The sequence below is a fragment of the Dermochelys coriacea genome, chromosome 9, assembly GCF_009764565.3.
Source record: "Dermochelys coriacea isolate rDerCor1 chromosome 9, rDerCor1.pri.v4, whole genome shotgun sequence".
In the NCBI taxonomy this organism is placed as follows: Eukaryota; Metazoa; Chordata; order Testudines; family Dermochelyidae; genus Dermochelys; species Dermochelys coriacea.
The window spans coordinates 86979973-86997204 of record NC_050076.1 but is presented as its reverse complement, the minus strand read 5'-3'; the positions used below and the strand labels follow the sequence as shown (position 1 = coordinate 86997204).

The window sequence follows — 17232 nt, the reverse complement described above, 5'->3', positions numbered from 1 at the left end:
TGTCCAGGCAGAAGAGCAAGGTTAGTGCTAATAAGGTAGGCAGCCTCATTATGCTGGGAAAAGCAACAAAGTACATTCACAGCAAAACACGCTGTAAAAATTCTGTACTTGATCTTAGCTGGCTCCTGGGTACCAACATAACACAGGCCCAATTCATGTGAGTAAGGGCTGTGGGATCAAGTCCTTGTGGAGTGTGGGCCAGGTGCAGATGGGAATACTCTTTCAGGGCCATGCTATTAAGTACTGGATGTCTGAATTCACCAAATGACACAGAATTTTTTTTCATCCTGAGACCTCAAAGCGCTCTGTGAGAATGAGAGTAGCTGGGTCTCCTGACCATGGCGGACCGAATGAGCCATTTTACCCCAGCACACAAAAGGACAGCTGTCTGTTATTCTAACCCAATATCACCATTGGGTTTTTCAGAACAGAAATAAATTGAGACTACCAGAATTCCTTGCATGTAAATCTACAATTATTGGGCCAAATCCCAAAGTTCCTTACTCAATCGTTATGCAGTTTTTAATTCAGGTTGATTCCCACCGATGCCAGGGAATGCCCTACCTGAGTAAGGACTGATGAAAAACTGAGCAAGAACCTCAGGATTAGCCCCATTGTTACTACATTGTTGAAGCACTCTCAATGTGTATGTTGCTGTACAAAAGAGGCAGACAAAACCCCTGCCCTGAGGAGCTGATGTTCCGTGAGATACATTCCTTTGTGTGCCTGGTTGCCAGGACTGCACGTACAAATTGTGCATCTGCACAGAGAAATGGATAGCTAGACACCTACATAGTCTTCTGCATCACAAACACTGCTGTACAAATGCTCACTGGCTTTAGGCCTGCATTTAAAAAACAAAAAACAAAAAAAAACCCCACAACCCATCCCATTGCCTTCAATAGGAGTAGGTGATTAGGCAGAAATAAAACACAAGCAAAGGGGTAAGTTCTATTACACCAATTACTTTGATTCATTGAAGGCATATGTTGATGGCATTGCAGGACACAAAGCAAGTCATTAACCTTCACAACACCCCTGGGCAATATTTCACTCCCATTTTATAGGGAGTTTTCCCTGTTATTCAGCTTCCCCTTTCTCCCTTCTTGACTTCATTTCATTACCCCTCAGGAATCCCCTAAATATTTCCTCTCAGTTTTTGGAGCCAATTTCACTGCCCTAATAAGGTGCTGCACTGGCTTACCCCAGCAGAGAGTTTAGAGTTGGATTTTCTAAAGCACCGTAGTAAGTTAGACACAAAAGACCTGTTGAAAGCTCCTGAACTCACTTGGGCAGTTTTTAAAAATCCCACCCAACATACCTTCCCCATACTCCTCTCTTCACCTAGCTAAATATATTTAGATCATGTAATCTTCCCTCAGATCAGTTCCCTTAGTCCCACTTTTATTGTGCTTCTCTGAACTCCCTCCAATTTGTTGACAACGGAAAGATGATCTTGCTGTTGGGGCACTTGCCTGGGACTCAGGAGATCGGAGTTTGGTTCCCAGTTCTGTCACATATGTCCTGTGTGTCCATGAGCAAGTCACTTAATCTGTGCCTCAGATCTCCAGCCATAAAACCAGGGTAATAATCCTTCCTTTCTCACCACATCGTCAGTTTTCTCTATTTAGACAGTAAATAGCTTGGAGCAGAGATTGTTTCTTATTCTGTGTTTGCATAACACCTAGCACAATGGGACCTTGATCTTGGATGGGCCTCTAGACACAAATTATAACATACATGCATAAATAATAAAAACAAAATACAATCTCTACAGTAATCCTCCTCCTCACAGTAACATAATGCCCAGAAATAATGGGAGACTCCAGGTGCCATAGCACCAGCGCTAAATGCAGCATCACTGCATCCTACCGCAAAACCTCTTTTTAGCACGATGAGCCCATTAAGTACCTACCGAAGAGACTGATGCCATGTCAGAGGAGTGGCTGCCAATGCTAGGAGTCTTTTTGTGTCTGTTAAACTGGAAGCTGATTTCTGAAGCAGTGTCCGATTCCGTCTGTGCAGAAAGTAACAGGCATCTTTAAACACTGCGGTGCGAGCACTCTGAAGCACTATGCACAAAAAACCAATAGCTCAGCAGACTCCCATTAGAGACGGACGCAGGTTAGAAGAAGGTTTAAAAGGAATGTAGTGCAGGGAGTCTCCTCAGGGATATTCCCTCTGTCTGACTGAAAGATCATCATTAATTGACAACCAATGGAGTGGCATGCAATCTCCCTTGCTGAAGAGATCACCACAATGTTATGCCTTGGAGGAGAATGACCAAGGAGAAGTCCTCGGTATCCTTTAGGACTAGTTCTGTTAAAAAGGATTTTTGATTCAATCTCCCAAACCTAAGGCCCAGTTTAGGATTATTCAGGGCTGGCTTTAGGGAAAATGGCACCCTGAGCAAACTTGCATTTTGTCATCCCAGGGCCCCACTGCCTCCCCAGGCTCCACCCCCCCCCGACCCCCACTGCCTCCCTACCCCACCCCACCCCCTATCCTTACTGCCTCCCCAGGCTCCCCACCCGGCACTCGCTGCCTTCCCCACCCCGTTGCCCCAAGCTCCCTTCTGCGGCCTCGCACCCTGGACCTGCCCTGCTCCTTGCTTCTTGACCACAGTGCCCCACTGACCACAGCACCCCATAAGGCCAGCCCTGGGAGTGCTCCAGTTTTATCTCCAGAGTTTATGGTTCTATCAACACTTAAAAAGAGCATTTGCAACCATGTATTTTACTGAGATGTTAAACATGTTATTCATATTAAAGTTGGTGGAGTTTGGGCTACACGCACACTCCTACCTCAGATAGAAGGACAGGGGAGGATCTGCTCAGCTCTTTGGTTCGTTCAGGCTCAAGAAGTTGATGAGTTATCATTTGCGGCTTATTGTACGCTGTAGGCACAAATGGGGGAAAAAAGGCAACAAGTTGTCCGATAGGCTGAGACAGGAAAACATAATGAAGACAGAACCAGTTTCCATTAACTGTGGCATGTACTGTACACAGGGCTTGGGATGACCTAGGGAAATGATCTTGGAAGTCACTGGAATTCTACCCACTTACTTCACATCTGAATTTAGCCCTATAAGTTGAATTGTATCCCTGAAAATAGCTCAAAAGTATTTCAATGAGTTTTCATTATATTTGTCAGAGTGTGTAAACTCCCTCTAGTGGCTAATTTAATTTAAATATTAGCCTAAAGAATTGTGCGTCACTTACTGTCTTCAGTCTGAACAACAGTTATCTCCTTGTTAATTTAGGATAGAATATAAACACAAAAACAAAATTACTGATATTTTCATCTCAGTGTATTGCATGCAGCATTCACGGTTTGCAAAAAATCACTAAGCATTTGGATACAACTACAATTTAGGAGTTGTATACACTCTCCTTCCAATACTTTTGATAAAAACAGACAGATGCTTATTTTGAATCCAGCTTTCTCTTTCTAATTATGTAGATACCTGATCCAAAGCCCACTGAAATCCATGGGAAGAATCCCATCGATTTCAGTGGGCTTTGAATCAGATCATAAATTATCAAATTCATTATTATGATCTAATTTGATCTTGATGCTGCATGAGATATGGGGGGAAAGTCATCTCACTTTTTAATTATTGTTAAGAAGAGTGATGTTGGTCACTAACATCGAACAACAAGTTCTGCTCCCAGTCAACTAGTGTAAATCAGGCAAACTCCACTGACTTTACTCAGTTCCTCCTGCTTTACACCGGTGTAACTGGAGCAAAACTTCGTCCTGAGATTTTGGTCAGTCTTCAAATACATGGTATGCACAGACTCTTATTAACATTAAAAAATCCCCAGTTACAGCGTTGGCACCGACTAGCTGTTTTTTCAGAACATGTGCAACATCTCAGGGGGAAGATCCAAACTCCAAAATTAAACAAACAAGGGAGGGGGAAGAAAAAAAAAAAGCCTGTTGTGTTTTAAAAATGTGCCACCTTAAAAAGAGGTTTCAGAGTAGCAGCCGTGTTAGTCTGTATTCGCAAAAAGAAAAGGAGTACTTGTGTCACCTTAGAGACTAACAAATTTATTAGAGCATTATCTGTGCGAGTTTTTTCATGAAGTTGACAGATTTCCACTCTATACGGCTAAATTCAGTGCCTTGCATAATGACAGGTTTCAGAGTAGCAGCCGTGTTAGTCTGTATTCGCAAAAAGAAAAGGAGTACTTGTGGCACCTTAGAGACTAACAAATTTATTAGAGCATTATCTGTGCGAGTTTTTTCATGAAGTTGACAGATTTCCACTCTATACGGCTAAATTCAGTGCCTTGCATAATGACAGGTTTCAGAGTAGCAGCCGTGTTAGTCTGTATTCGTCTCTAAGGTGCCACAAGTACTCCTTTTCTTTTTGCGAATACAGACTAACACGGCTGCTACTCTGAAACCTGTCATTATGCAAGGCACTGAATTTAGCCGTATAGAGTGGAAATCTGTCAACTTCATGAAAAAACTCGCACAGATAATGCTCTAATAAATTTGTTAGTCTCTCAGGTGCCACAAGTACTCCTTTTCTTTTTTCTTAAAAAGAGGGTTAGGCATTTAAACAACCAACTTAAATAAAATCAATTTGATCCTTGTTTAACTTTTCTTTCGAATGACTAACCCCTTTCTAAAACAATGGGCTTGATTTTAAGATTATACACACACAAAACATTTCAGTCATGAAGGCCAATACACCCTACCAAGCTACAATGATCAAAGGGCCCAAGCACTCTCTCAGTAGTATAGAAACCTACAAGTCATTTTTACCTCTAAACTGGAGTAAACACAATAAGTTGCTGATTCCAACCCTCCCTCCAGGTTTATTATTTTGCAAACAAATTACATCAAAACAACACTACATAATTGGTTTTGCTACCTTCAGGGCTTATGGCTCTGAACAAAACTCCATAGCAATCTTAAAATAGAGGCTGAAATCCTGATCCTTTGTGCAAAGGCCAAATAACTGAGCTGTGCAGCATGTAGGGACCTGGTGCAGCCAGTCTAGAACCACTACTGCAGCATCACCTCTTCCAGCCTCTCCCAACACAGAGACTGCAGCCAGCAGATCCGTATTCTGCTATAGTCCCAACCCCATTATGCCACTGATTGGACTGCAGTGCACAGACAGCCAAGTTATGGCTTTTTCACCAACCCCCTGAAGCTCCCAAGGTTTCACCTAGAAGAATGTATGACAAGCCAAAGATAAACATCAATTTAGTTAGAAGTTTACTGGGTGTGAATCAGCTTTCTAATTTGATGATGAAACATTCTTTGCTTAGTCCCCATACAAGAACCCAATGGCTGCAAGATCCAGGCCGAAAGTATGAGTTTATGAAAATGTAACACAAGGGGAAACAAAGACATTACTCACTCTCACTGGTTGCGTAAATGTTCACCATGCTCTTGGCTAGATTAATGCTATTCGCTCGTGCCAGACTCATGGCATCAGAGGATTGATCCCCGCCTTCTTCTGAAATAAAATTAAACACCAAAGCACCAAAATAAGCAAATGAATAAAAAGAAACAATAGATCCAGGGCTTGTGGGTCTCACTGTCGGCATGTTAATTAAATAATTAGGACACTAACTGGATCAAACAAAGCAGGAGATTGAAAAGCACACATGGCAGTTTAGGCACCTGACTCTCAGTGGGAGGCAGGTATCTAACAGCCATTTGTGCCTTTGAAAAATCTCCCCCAAAACAAAACAAAAATGTATCTCCATCATGGAAAAGGCAAACGATTAAAGATTAACCTAGTCCCCATAACAGACCATCACAGGCACAAAGCTTCCCACACAACATACACCACCTGGCAGGATCATTCCTGTGATAACAAAACATAGTCAAAGAAATTTAAATATATCTTTGAAAAATTGCCTGGTACCTACATCGAACACTTCTATTAACTGAAAGTGCAATTTGGTGTTTCTATGTTGGGAGAAATAGGGACTAAGCCATGACATGGCAGCAATACTTGAAAACAAGGGCAGGTGAAGTTTAAAGAAAATGTTTTTAATTAGATCCTAACTTGATACTGTTCTAGACCATGATAAAAGTAGAAGGTGGCTAGGAAGCCTTCCACTTCTGTCCATAGGAAGCTAGCCCACGTTTTAAGAAAAACGGCTCCAGTATTGCAAGTACTGTTTTTCCACCTTCCATTACACGCTGGCACAATTCACTTTCCTTACATGCCTCAATGGGTGCTGCTGGGGGGCAAACTCACACCTCAGGCAGTTAGGCATAGCAAAGCAACATTACCATGAGGAGGAGCAGGGTATAAAAATCCAGAGAGATGAAGAATGGCAGTGCAATTATTTGTGGCTGCAATTTTGTGCACAAGTTTAATTGTGGATAAAATCTTGGAGGCCTGAGAAATACCCAAAAGTCATTAGCATCTGAACACTCTTTGGTGGCCTCAATCCAATTCCTGATGGAGAGAATATCACCTCCATATCACCAAAGCAAAAAATCCAAATAACCACCGCACTAAATTAGGCACCTGGTGTCTGATATTTCTAGCAACACTTCAATGGAAAGAACAAAAGTTTCCTGTAATAAACCCAAAGGCCTTATACAAGGACATGCATCCCTCTGGGTACCGAATTAACATGAATTCTCTGGATAAAAGCTCTCTAATGGCAGCCTCCAGAGAGAGAGAGAGTGGCATGAGCAGACTGGATGAGCACAGTTCAGTCTCAGATTAGGTGACTCCAAATCATAGATTAGGTCCATTGGTGGGGTGATGTGAGGGAATTGTTCAGCACTATTGCCCATTCTACAACAAACCTGTGGCCAAACAGAGGACTTGTGAATCTCCAAAGCTGTTATCCTGGCACATTTCATAAGCGCAAAAACTTTATGCAGGAAGTAAAGGGGGAGGGAAAAAGGGCCTTCAGGAAGAGAATATGCAGGGAAGTAGGAAAAAACCTACTTATTAGGACTTCATTGGGGATGTAGTTGGAGTTCTCAATACCTGAGAATACAGCCGAGTCAGTTCCTTGAATCGCTTCTCTCTCCGTGGTTGGTTCCTTGGACATTAGGTTTTCTGCAGGCTCACGTGTCTTAGCCTCAGGCAGCTCTCCATTAGTTTCCATGTTTTCTTGAATGCCCAAATCAGACCTTTTATCTCTATCATTATCACTGTCTGAATGTACAGGTTCTATTAATATCTGAATCCTACTCGCCAATGAGTTCACTTTGCGCCTGCTTTCTTCAGGCATGACATACTCATCGGCAGGCGTTTCTGGTTCAAATGTGCTGCTTGGCCCCTCTTTCGTGGGCGATTCTATTTTGATTGAAGGCACTCGCACAGGCAGTTTGGATCTCCTCAAGCAGCGTTGTGCCTTTCTCTCCTCCTCCTGCCTCCCATTACTTTCAGTCAATGAATTATTTCTAGCAACCACAGCCCCTTTGCTCTTGCCATATGTAGACCTGGCCATAGAGGAGGCAGAGACCTTCCTTGAATGGGCTATGTAGCACGGTTCATCTTCACTAGAAGAGAAAGTTACTGTTCTTTTGTAGGGAATTCTGGTTTTCATGGAGACATTGGACTTTTCTTCACCATTTTGGCTTTGATTAGACTGTACAGAGAGAGAGCGACTCAATATGAACGGTCTCCCATTTGACTCTACCACGCTGGGCTTTTCAAAGGACTCCTCTGAAACATTAACTGCTACTACAGTATCAGCACCTTTCTCCCAAAAGTTCCTCAGGTTCTTGAACTGTTCATGATCTAGGCCGATTTCCTCATCTTTATGGCTCATGGAAAAGATGGTATAGTTGGCTCCTTGCTTCAGAACCAGATTGTTGTCTTCCTCTCCAGACAGAGATTTTGAGCTTTTAAGTGACTCTCTCTTTGCATGACTGCCCTCAGTCTGCTCTGTGGGATTCACAGGAGTCTCTGACCTGAACAGGCCTTTGCTTGCTTTCCTCTTGACTGGTATCTTGCTGGCAATATTAGTGTCTATGGAGGGAGCTTTCTGCATTTCTGGGGTGCCACTGAGCACATCAGGAACCTCCACCCCAGAAGAATAACTGGACTGAACCATATCCTCTTCTGAGAGCTTGGCAGGCGATGGAGGTACTTCATGACCTACAAAAACAAACATTCACAGCCTATTCCAAGAGCTCGAACAACACCTCAGCAGAAGGTTTGTGCTACAGCTGATTAAAAAGAAAGGGAGAAAATTTTGGAGAAGTGCCCAGCATTTCTTCCCTCCCCTTTCCTCCGCCCTCAAATTTTGAAGTTTCCAAAACAAAAAATTCAAAAACCCACCCAGCTCTAGTTTCTCCCCTGAGGCAAGGTAAACAGCACTGCTGTCACAGCTTTGACCCTATTTAGATATTATTCATATGCACTATTTGTGATGCCCTAACAGTGTGCTTAGTGCTGTTCAAGAGACAGAAGACCAGTCCTTACCCTGAGGAGTTTACAAGCCAAACAGACAATATATGACACACTGGGGGATCCAAAAGAAGATTTAGTCATAGGGTTTCTCTCCCTGCTTCCTGTCTTTGATATAATGTGCTAGAGGGTTAATGTTTGTGCGTTTCAGGAAACCCATTCCTAGGTGCTGAGGTAAGAACTGCCCTTCATCATACACACCAAGCAATGCTTTGTACCTAGATGCCTTCTATGCTGCATAATAAAAGTCATATTGCTGAATAAACAACGAAAAACCCTTACCTTTTTCAGACATCTGCCAGTAGTTTGTTGTACTTATTCCAGCATTGCTCTCTCCTGGCAAGATATCATTTACACTCGATCTCTGCAGGGAAAATAAACCCTATCAGTGTATATGAACTGGCAAAACATCTGGGTCTCTCTCACCAGATCAATTTTCTGCCATTGTAGAGGAGTCAGGCATTGGTGCACCTTAGTACATCCTGTTCTCTGCTTATGGCACATAATCGTTTAGTCTCCAGAGGGCTTTAATACTTTAGTCTAGTCTAGGTTGGGCTATTGGGCTCAATACAGGGAAAGCTGGGTGGGGCTTAGTAATTTGTGATACAAGGTCAGACTAGATGATTGGGTGGTGCCTTCTGGCCTTAAACACTATAAAAACTGGAAAGACATTGTCTTGTATCTCAGCATAAACATCAAGAAGCCAGCCTTCAGAGCCCTTCAGGTCTCTCACTAAGCCGGTAGCAATTGGCATAGGCTACGTACCGACCCCAAGGATAATCAAGCAAAATATAGAGGCTGCATGTACACTACCTCATTTGATGAGGGTGGCAGCATGATGTGTCTTGGTTTTGGCTTTGGCAAGGTTTTATGTTCCTCTGAAGAATCCAAAGCAGTTGTACTGGATCTGCAGAAGATGAGAGATGCCTTAGCAAAGATGTAGATTCCAACATCAAATGTGAAGGCACATTTTGTGGGGAGATTTTTCAGGGTGACCTAACCTTTCATGCCTGCTCAGTTCTGTTGAGCTACTTTTGTTACTTTCATAGTGTGTCTGCTCTTTATGCTGACACCTCACTGCTCAGATTATCCAGAATCAGTGGCTTCATTTATTTCCTTCATAAGCATGTGGAATGGCTTGGTACATGATAAAGGGGCTGACCCTCAACTCTGGGTTATACTGACAACTCTCCCATTGCAGTCAATAGGGCCTTTAGAGATGTCTCTCAATAAAAATAGAGGGACAAATCCCCAGCTTTCCATGGGGTCAGATTTTCCCCTTCTGCAGGAAAACCCGAGGGAATAAAAAACTATGGAGATTCCTCCAGTGGAATCTCCCTCCCGATATGTTCCATTAGAGGGGTAGGATTGGCACTGGTGCAGAACAGATGGTGGGTCCATCTCCTAAGACCCTCATATTTCCTAGCTGTCCCCTGAGGAGTCACAGGAGACCAGAACCATCTGTGAGAAGGCCCCATGCCACTGCATTGGTCTTTGTCAGCTAGCCCTCCATCCCTCCCTACCACCTGGCACTGAGACTTCAATGGAGTCACTCTGCCGTGCCGTCCCTAGCTGAAAACTTTCCTGAAACCTCGTCTTAAATGGAGGCATCAATGTGTATTTCCTCCCACCCCTCAATGCCCACTCCTTCCCAGCCCAGCTAGTGCAATCTGCTGCTCAGACCTGGCTCTCCAGACATAATGCTGCCAGAGAGGCAGATGACCTTTTCTGCACAGGAGAGGGAGGCCCTTCTAGACCTGGTTCTGGGAGGCAATGGCTATGATTGGGCCCCCAGCTCTTCCTCATTTCTGTCCAAAAGCTTAGTGGGGTTTAGACATTTATACAGACAATGGGAACAGCCACAATTATATTGGACAGGATAAAAACAAATCCTATGGAATATAAATGCTTCAAGGAATAAGTCGATTGCTAACTACCTGCAGGTTAGGAAGAAGCTTCCCCATGACTAGGCTATATGATTGCTTGCCCCTTTCTTGGACAGTTCTGGCCAACATCAAAGACAGCATGGTGAACTTCCTGACTGCTAGTCAGATCCAATACAGCAATTTCAGTGTTCAGGTTTGACTCCCAGGGGACTTTTGCCCAAATGAGGACCAGGAAAAACAGAGTAAAACCCTGAGGATTTGAGGATTTGGCTCAAATGAAATTTAGAGTACTTCTGTACTGCCAAAGAAAGTACACAGAGAACATCCTTCTGCAAGGAAACGCTTTTAGACTGTGTCCTTTATTAAACAATCTCCCTGATAAACTGAATTGAGCATGGCTGCATCGTTGTGCCACATGTTTAACAATTCATTGCCTTCCTGTTTCTAAGAATGATTTCTCATTTTGCTGACCAAAATGCAAATGAGATGGGAGCAACAAACAGAAATGCAAATATTTTAATGGTTTATCCAGAGCTTATTAATACTAAAGGCAATCACCACTTTGCTTGTACTTTGATGGAGTATGTTTGCCCAATCAAGCTATGATGAGGCGTACTGAATTGTTAAAAGGGGTGGCAAGGAACTGCCAAGAAATGAGCAATGTTCCCAAAACAGCTTCTTTTGTTAATGATGCTCAGCTGCAAAATGTTAAACAAATATAAAACCACCATTTATCTGAAAAGTTATCAATAATATTCTGAGATTGGCCATTGCTGCCTTTTTGCTGGCCCCCTATCAAATCATGCAGGAAAAGCCTTGATAGAATAAACATATTACCAGATATTTATTAAGGGAGGTTAATATGAAAATACTTTTCAAGGAATTGTTAAAGATATCCCTTAGTAACCAAAGGCTCAGTTAAAGAACTGGGATCTTGCTTGTTACGTTTAATTTTCATGAACAATAATGGAAAGTCTGTGTAGCCAATATGCAGCACTGAAACTGTTGTCCTTTGTCAGTTACCTCTCGGCTCCAAAGTCAGGAGTGAGTTCAGGGAAGAGAGGACTGGTTGCGTCTGATGGCAGTGAAGCTGCTCTGCCTTCCAGGCTCTGCCGGATGTGTTCATTAGGTTCATCTATTATATAACATAGGGGATTGGGAAATGACATTTAATTAAAACTGTGACAGCCGCTGTGTTTTATTTTGGTGCAAGCAAACACTTGTTAAATGATTCATACCAGAGCTAAACCGTGAATTTAACTCAGGGTAATTGATAGAGAGGCAGGCTGGCTGGCTCTCCACTCCCACTTTCTCGCTCAAAAGATCTGCAGGTTTCAATGGGGGTGGATAGAGTGCAAAAGACACACACACACACACCCACCCACCCCCCTTTCAAAAGCAGCATTGTCAAAAGCATGTCCCAGCCCCCTGTGATTTCTCAGGGTAAACAGACCTGGCTAATAACTCTACTAATGACAGAAGCAGTCAAGCCAGCTATAAACCTTAAAGGACACTGCAGTGGTGGTCAATAAAGTTAATCCATTCCAGGATTTGAATTCAGCTATTTCCTGTTTTGACTCAAAGTCATCTGATCTTGGCAAACAGAGGAGGTGGCCAATCGAGTTAATAAAAGGAGATCCCTATTGTTTGTACTGGCACAGGGCTAAGCTGTGTCTTCTGAGTTTTACTGAACCAACCGACAGGAAAAAAAAACAAGAGAAGACAGTAACATTTAAAGCAACATGTCAGGGTACAAAAGCTGCCTTAGAAACTCAACTGTCAAATATATCTACTGTACAACAAAAAGGGTTAAACTCTCAAACAGGGATGAAAAAGTCAACTTGGTTCTGAGCAATAGAAGCTACTTGGTATCTAAATATATTTATTCACCAGCCAGCAAGGTCTATTGCACAGAGACAATGTACCTGTTACTAAACCTGCCAGGACTCTTTAGATTATATTGTATGAAACAGACCATGCAAGGGCTCCTGTTCAAAGGCCCGATATACCACATTATAAAATGTGGTACCCCTGGCTGTTCAGCTATTGGTTTGCAAAGACGTGGGTCAAACAGCAGAGAAACTCTCTATGGACAGGTTATGATACAGCTGCTTACTGCATCCACCGGGATTATTGCAACTTCCTTGGAAGCATCTGGTGCTGTTCACTGTCAAACCAATCACTGGACCAGGTGGATGACTATCAAAGCCAATATGGCATCACCTACATTTCTAAGATCTGAAAAATCTGTGCATTATCACATGTCAAAGATTCTGCAGGCCAAATTCTATCCTCACCTGCATCTATAACTCTGTTGTCTTCATCTGGATTGTACAGGTGTAAATGAGGGCAGAATATGGCCCCCACAATTGGAATTTAAACAACAGTTCTGTTGGTGATGCACAAACCAGAACTTTCCTAGAGAGGATGTGGTTCTGCCATTCTTACAGGAATAACGTGAGCAGATATAACCCACATTCAGTGGTCTGCTCCCTGTAGGTAAGAATGTGTCATTTTTACACATGCAGTGTCATGTAGCCTCACCCACTGTGTCTCTCCATTTTTACATAATTTTTTTCAGAGAACGGCACAAGTAGTAGCATTTAAATGTACCAAGAAAAGCCACAGAGCTGTGACATGGTAAGAAGTCTCCTGTTGGCTGCGCACATGCTGAGACCTGGCAAATGACAAGCAGTGTATGTAAAAAAGAAGCAAGAGCTTCCTCCTCCTCCACCCTAAAATTCTTGCACCTGAGATAGCAAGACACAAACAGGTTACTGTTCTGGAACCAGAAGAAGAGGGGGCAAACACAAAAACCTCTCACATTTATACTTGGCCTATTCAAGCCATGAGAGGCCTCGACAACTACAGTTGCATTCACTTTGCAACTCACAATGAAACCCATCGCATTATATTCGCACTGTTGCCAGCTGAGCACTTTGAGGTCTTCATGTATTCTCATACTGACCATCTAGATTTCTCCGTCAAATCAACAATCATAATTGTTTTTTTAATTACAAACAGGTTGTCAGGGTATTAAAACCCATGAAAGCCAGTAAAGTGGCCTTGGTAACTTTAAGAACAGATACAGTGAGAGGCAAGTTCCACGCTGAATTAACTGTTGTTCAACCAGTTTAGCTTGCCTAGCTATTTCTTTAAAAGAAAAATACATAGGTATGGCTTAATCATATGGCTCTAATGCTTCAACTGTTACATCAGCTATCTCTTCCTTATTGTGTTAAAATACAGACCTGCATTTGACACAAGATGAAATTGTACTATAGGGAACCATCCTGCACTGGCAGGGAAAAGAACTGGCTGCTCAAGTAGGTGTTTTGTTTGTTTGTCATATATTGATTGTTATAGGATAAAGAACAAAGAAATTATCAATAAATTAATGAAATTCCCTAGTCTGAGAATAAGATAAAACAGCTGACTGTAGGCACACATTTACCATCACATTCCTCCCAGGATTTAAAAACTAGTTATCTCCAGGACCTGGGAAATTCACTAAATGCCAAGCTATAATATATATAGCTATATATAATCTGTCTCCTTTAGGGCTTTATGCTGCTGCCGATCACCACAGTATTAGAGCATCTTCCATGTCGAACAGCAATAGTGAAAGTCCCCAGAGGATATGGAGTCTCTGGCACTTTTCCTTTGGAGTCCAAACTCTGCTTGTAGTAGGGCTGTTAGGATTTTTTAGACTTTAAAAATTTCCTCTTCTATTTCCCTTTGGTAGCAGCTAAGGATAGAAGGGACTTCAGTGTCCAGCTGGTAGGACCTTTCCAAGTAGAGGTTCTCTCTTATCTCTTAATAAACAATGCTCAGAACTTTAAATCAGGATTCAGAGCCCTAGACTCATAGAAGCATCACACTAATCTTGTTAAATAAACACCTACCTCTTCCAATCAGACTTAAGAACTGATGGCAGGGTGAACAATTCTGATCTCCAGAGGGAAGAATAAAGACAAGCAATTGAATGCCCTTATCTCACCGATTTCAGACTCCACATAAGCTGTAGGGTATGTCCCATTCTGAGAAAGTCTAGTCCTACTTAATTGCATAGGCTAGGTTCTGCTCTCAATGACACCAGAGTCATTATGGTGTAACTTCATCGACAACAGAATCACACCAGTGTTGGTGAGATCACTATTTGCCACTTACAACTGAGAGCAATTGGCTAATACATTAATACACAGTAATCTGATAGGGGAATTTATCATCTGGCTACTACTAAAAGAAGCCTTTAATAGAAATAATGGCTCCAGTGCCTGACCTTTGTCCCATAACCTATAGAATGGCAGTGGGAAGGTTAATAGGAGAAATTCTATTTGGAAATAATAAAGTCATATGCTGCTCCAGTGATTTGAAATCAGTCGCAGATTAGAAATAGAAACAAGGAGGAAGGGGAAGAAAGAAAATGGGAGAAGGAAGAAAGGGCAAAGTTTAACCACAAAAATAACCAATATGAAAGTTTATCAGCATTTGCAATGTCCTGTTTAAACAAATATTGATCAAAACACACAAGCAAAGACACAGCCTTTGTCTTTGTACAATGTGCATGAGTCTAGGGCTCTGAATCCTGTTGTAAAGCTCTGAGCATTGTTATGAAGTGAGATGAAAGAACTCGACTTGGAAAAGTACAAGTCACATGTAGTCTATGACACTTTTCCTTTGGGGACCAAACTCCGCTGGTGCTAGGGATGTTGGAATAGCGCAAAGGAAAGAGCAACCCTCTCTCCTGGAGCGTATCAAGAAGGAAATGCAGAAGGAGCCCAGTATGGAGAATAGGTGGATATGAAGTCAGATGGAGCAACACTATAGATAATTTTGAAAAATTGGAAGGTGACAACCTGGGTTCTGCAAAAGACCAAAGCACAAGTATATCACTGAAAACTTTGGCAGCTCTAATCAAAGATTGCCATCAGGACCATGACTTCCTGGAATCTGCTGGAGCCAATACTTAATCAGGCATGTCTGTATATCTGTGATTTCCCACCCTAGCAAAACAATTAAATCTGCAGATTGCACAAGACTGGCATACAGTCTCACAGCGTTTCTGCCTAGTCTTACTTGGCTCATATTCATCAGAACTGGATGTGAATCATCCCCAGTATTATTTTCTCACAAGTGTTCAGTAAAAAGTGCCAAATGCAGGCTGGTTATATTTGGACTCAATGCACAGCCCTACCCATCTCACAAAGGACCACACTATTCTCTTCAGTGCCCTTAGCAGTCACAGGAGATTTGTTCTGTTCCATATACAATGATGAATTTATACATGCGTGTCAAATGAACTACAGTGAATCTTGGAATTAGTGCATGGTCCCAGACACACCCTTGCTTTGGTGCTAGTCAGATATTTTCAGCACTGTCTCAGCACACTTTGTTGTTCCCTTGTAGGCGATTAGATCTGCTGAGTTGCCTTGTCCTTCTCTTGTTAGAGGGGCAAGGATTCCCCCTCCAGCAGAAGTGGCAGAGAGCATGAGGAAAGAGGCAGCTGTCCATATGGAAGCCCTGAGGCAACTCCCTTCCCGCTCCCTCCCTGACATCTGAACCCCACATCTGAGGGATGGTTCACATCCTGGAGGAGGAACCTTGGCAAGGTAATAGTGATGGCCACAGCGCTGACTTATTGTGCTCTGTAGAGTCCCGTGGGACTGAAGTGGGAGAGAACAATGCCATGAAGAGCAGCCATCACTTCCAGCCCACCCGTCACACATCTGAGCCCTGCCGGGCACCAGAGTGTCCTCAGGGTTGAGGGAAAGAGAGGAATGATGCCAAGGAGGAAGCACTCATCTCTACTGAACTGAGAAGCACCAGGACTCTGTCCCCTCTACTTGGGGAAGTGGAGAGGATAAGCTGGTCCTAACTCACATTGACATTACATTTACTGCATACATGACTGTAGATTTAGATTGTAAACTCTTCAGGGCAGGGACTGTCTCTTGATATGCATTGTGTTATTGGGCCCTGATCTCAGCTGGGATCCGTAAGTGCCACTAGAGGAATAAATACCTTACAAAAATCCATAATTTAATAAGAAAGGATGGTGAGGTCGGGAGATGTGGAGAAACCATGCCACTAATCTTGGGTTTCCTCAGTCTATCTAACAAACAGCATACAGTACATTATTCCCATTCCCGCTACTCAGTCAAAGTGAAATCACACCAGAAACAGTAAAACACATTTTCAGGTTGTGGTAAAATAGAAGGTCTTCAGCACAAGTCACCTGCCTCTGGTCCCCACTAGCTGTGTCTGGAGAAGGCACACTAATTAAGCCATTTCTAAAAGGATTTCCTGTTGCTAACACTTGTGGGGCCTTTGGACCCAGTTTATTGAAGCTGCATTTTTATGGTGAACAGCAGCCCAGTGCTGAGGACCCAAGCCAGGTACTATGCACCATTTAGTCCTAGCTACTTCCCCAAAACAGGGATCAAGTGCACTTGATCTCTGCAGCAGCGTAAATCTCACTTGTAAGCCCTAATGCATATGGTTATATTTCCTAGTACTGAAAACAGTTCACAAAACCCCTGTTGGAATGTAAATGTCAAGTATACAAAGGCTAGTACCCCAAAGGCATGTCACCTAGAAATCACACCATGCAGTGTCTGGGGCTCACCTTTTTCTGGTTACAAGCAGATTGCAAAGTGATGCGAAGTAATGTACTTACTTTCCTGTTTCTCCTTTTTCTTGCTAATGGATGCTCGAAGCAGGTCTGGCCCCTCTAATTCCTCTTGAAAACGTTTTGCCTTCACTTCATTAAACCATTCACCAGTCACAAACTTTTTCTTCTTTTCATCCTTGAGAGAGCCTTGTAATCGTCTAAAAATCAAACAAAATAAAAAAAAAACCCCAAACAAGTGATGCACTAAAAATACACTATATTCACAAATATTTTACTGATGCTGGCCAGAAATCATGTAG

The 17232-nt window shown here is 42.6% G+C and overlaps 1 protein-coding gene across 6 annotated transcripts in view; it reads right to left on the bottom strand.

Moving 5' to 3' along the window:
- LOC119861876 (synaptotagmin-like protein 4) overlaps positions 1–17232 on the bottom strand; it is a 67771-nt gene that overhangs the window by 20628 nt on the left and 29911 nt on the right. For all 6 annotated transcript variants that reach the window (XR_006274250.1, XM_043492359.1, XM_038417604.2 and 3 more), the window contains 8 exons: positions 16979–17130; positions 11323–11434; positions 9227–9320; positions 8696–8777; positions 6983–8101; positions 5381–5479; positions 2805–2896; positions 1916–2017 (listed from right to left, as the gene is read on the bottom strand). Coding sequence is in view for 5 of the 6 variants with exons in the window: in XM_043492359.1 (XP_043348294.1) it covers positions 1916–2017; positions 2805–2896; positions 5381–5479; positions 6983–8101; positions 8696–8777; positions 9227–9320; positions 11323–11434; positions 16979–17130 (1852 nt within the window). In the remaining variant the exon portion in view is untranslated. The remainder of the gene's footprint in view (positions 1–1915; positions 2018–2804; positions 2897–5380; positions 5480–6982; positions 8102–8695; positions 8778–9226; positions 9321–11322; positions 11435–16978; positions 17131–17232) is intronic.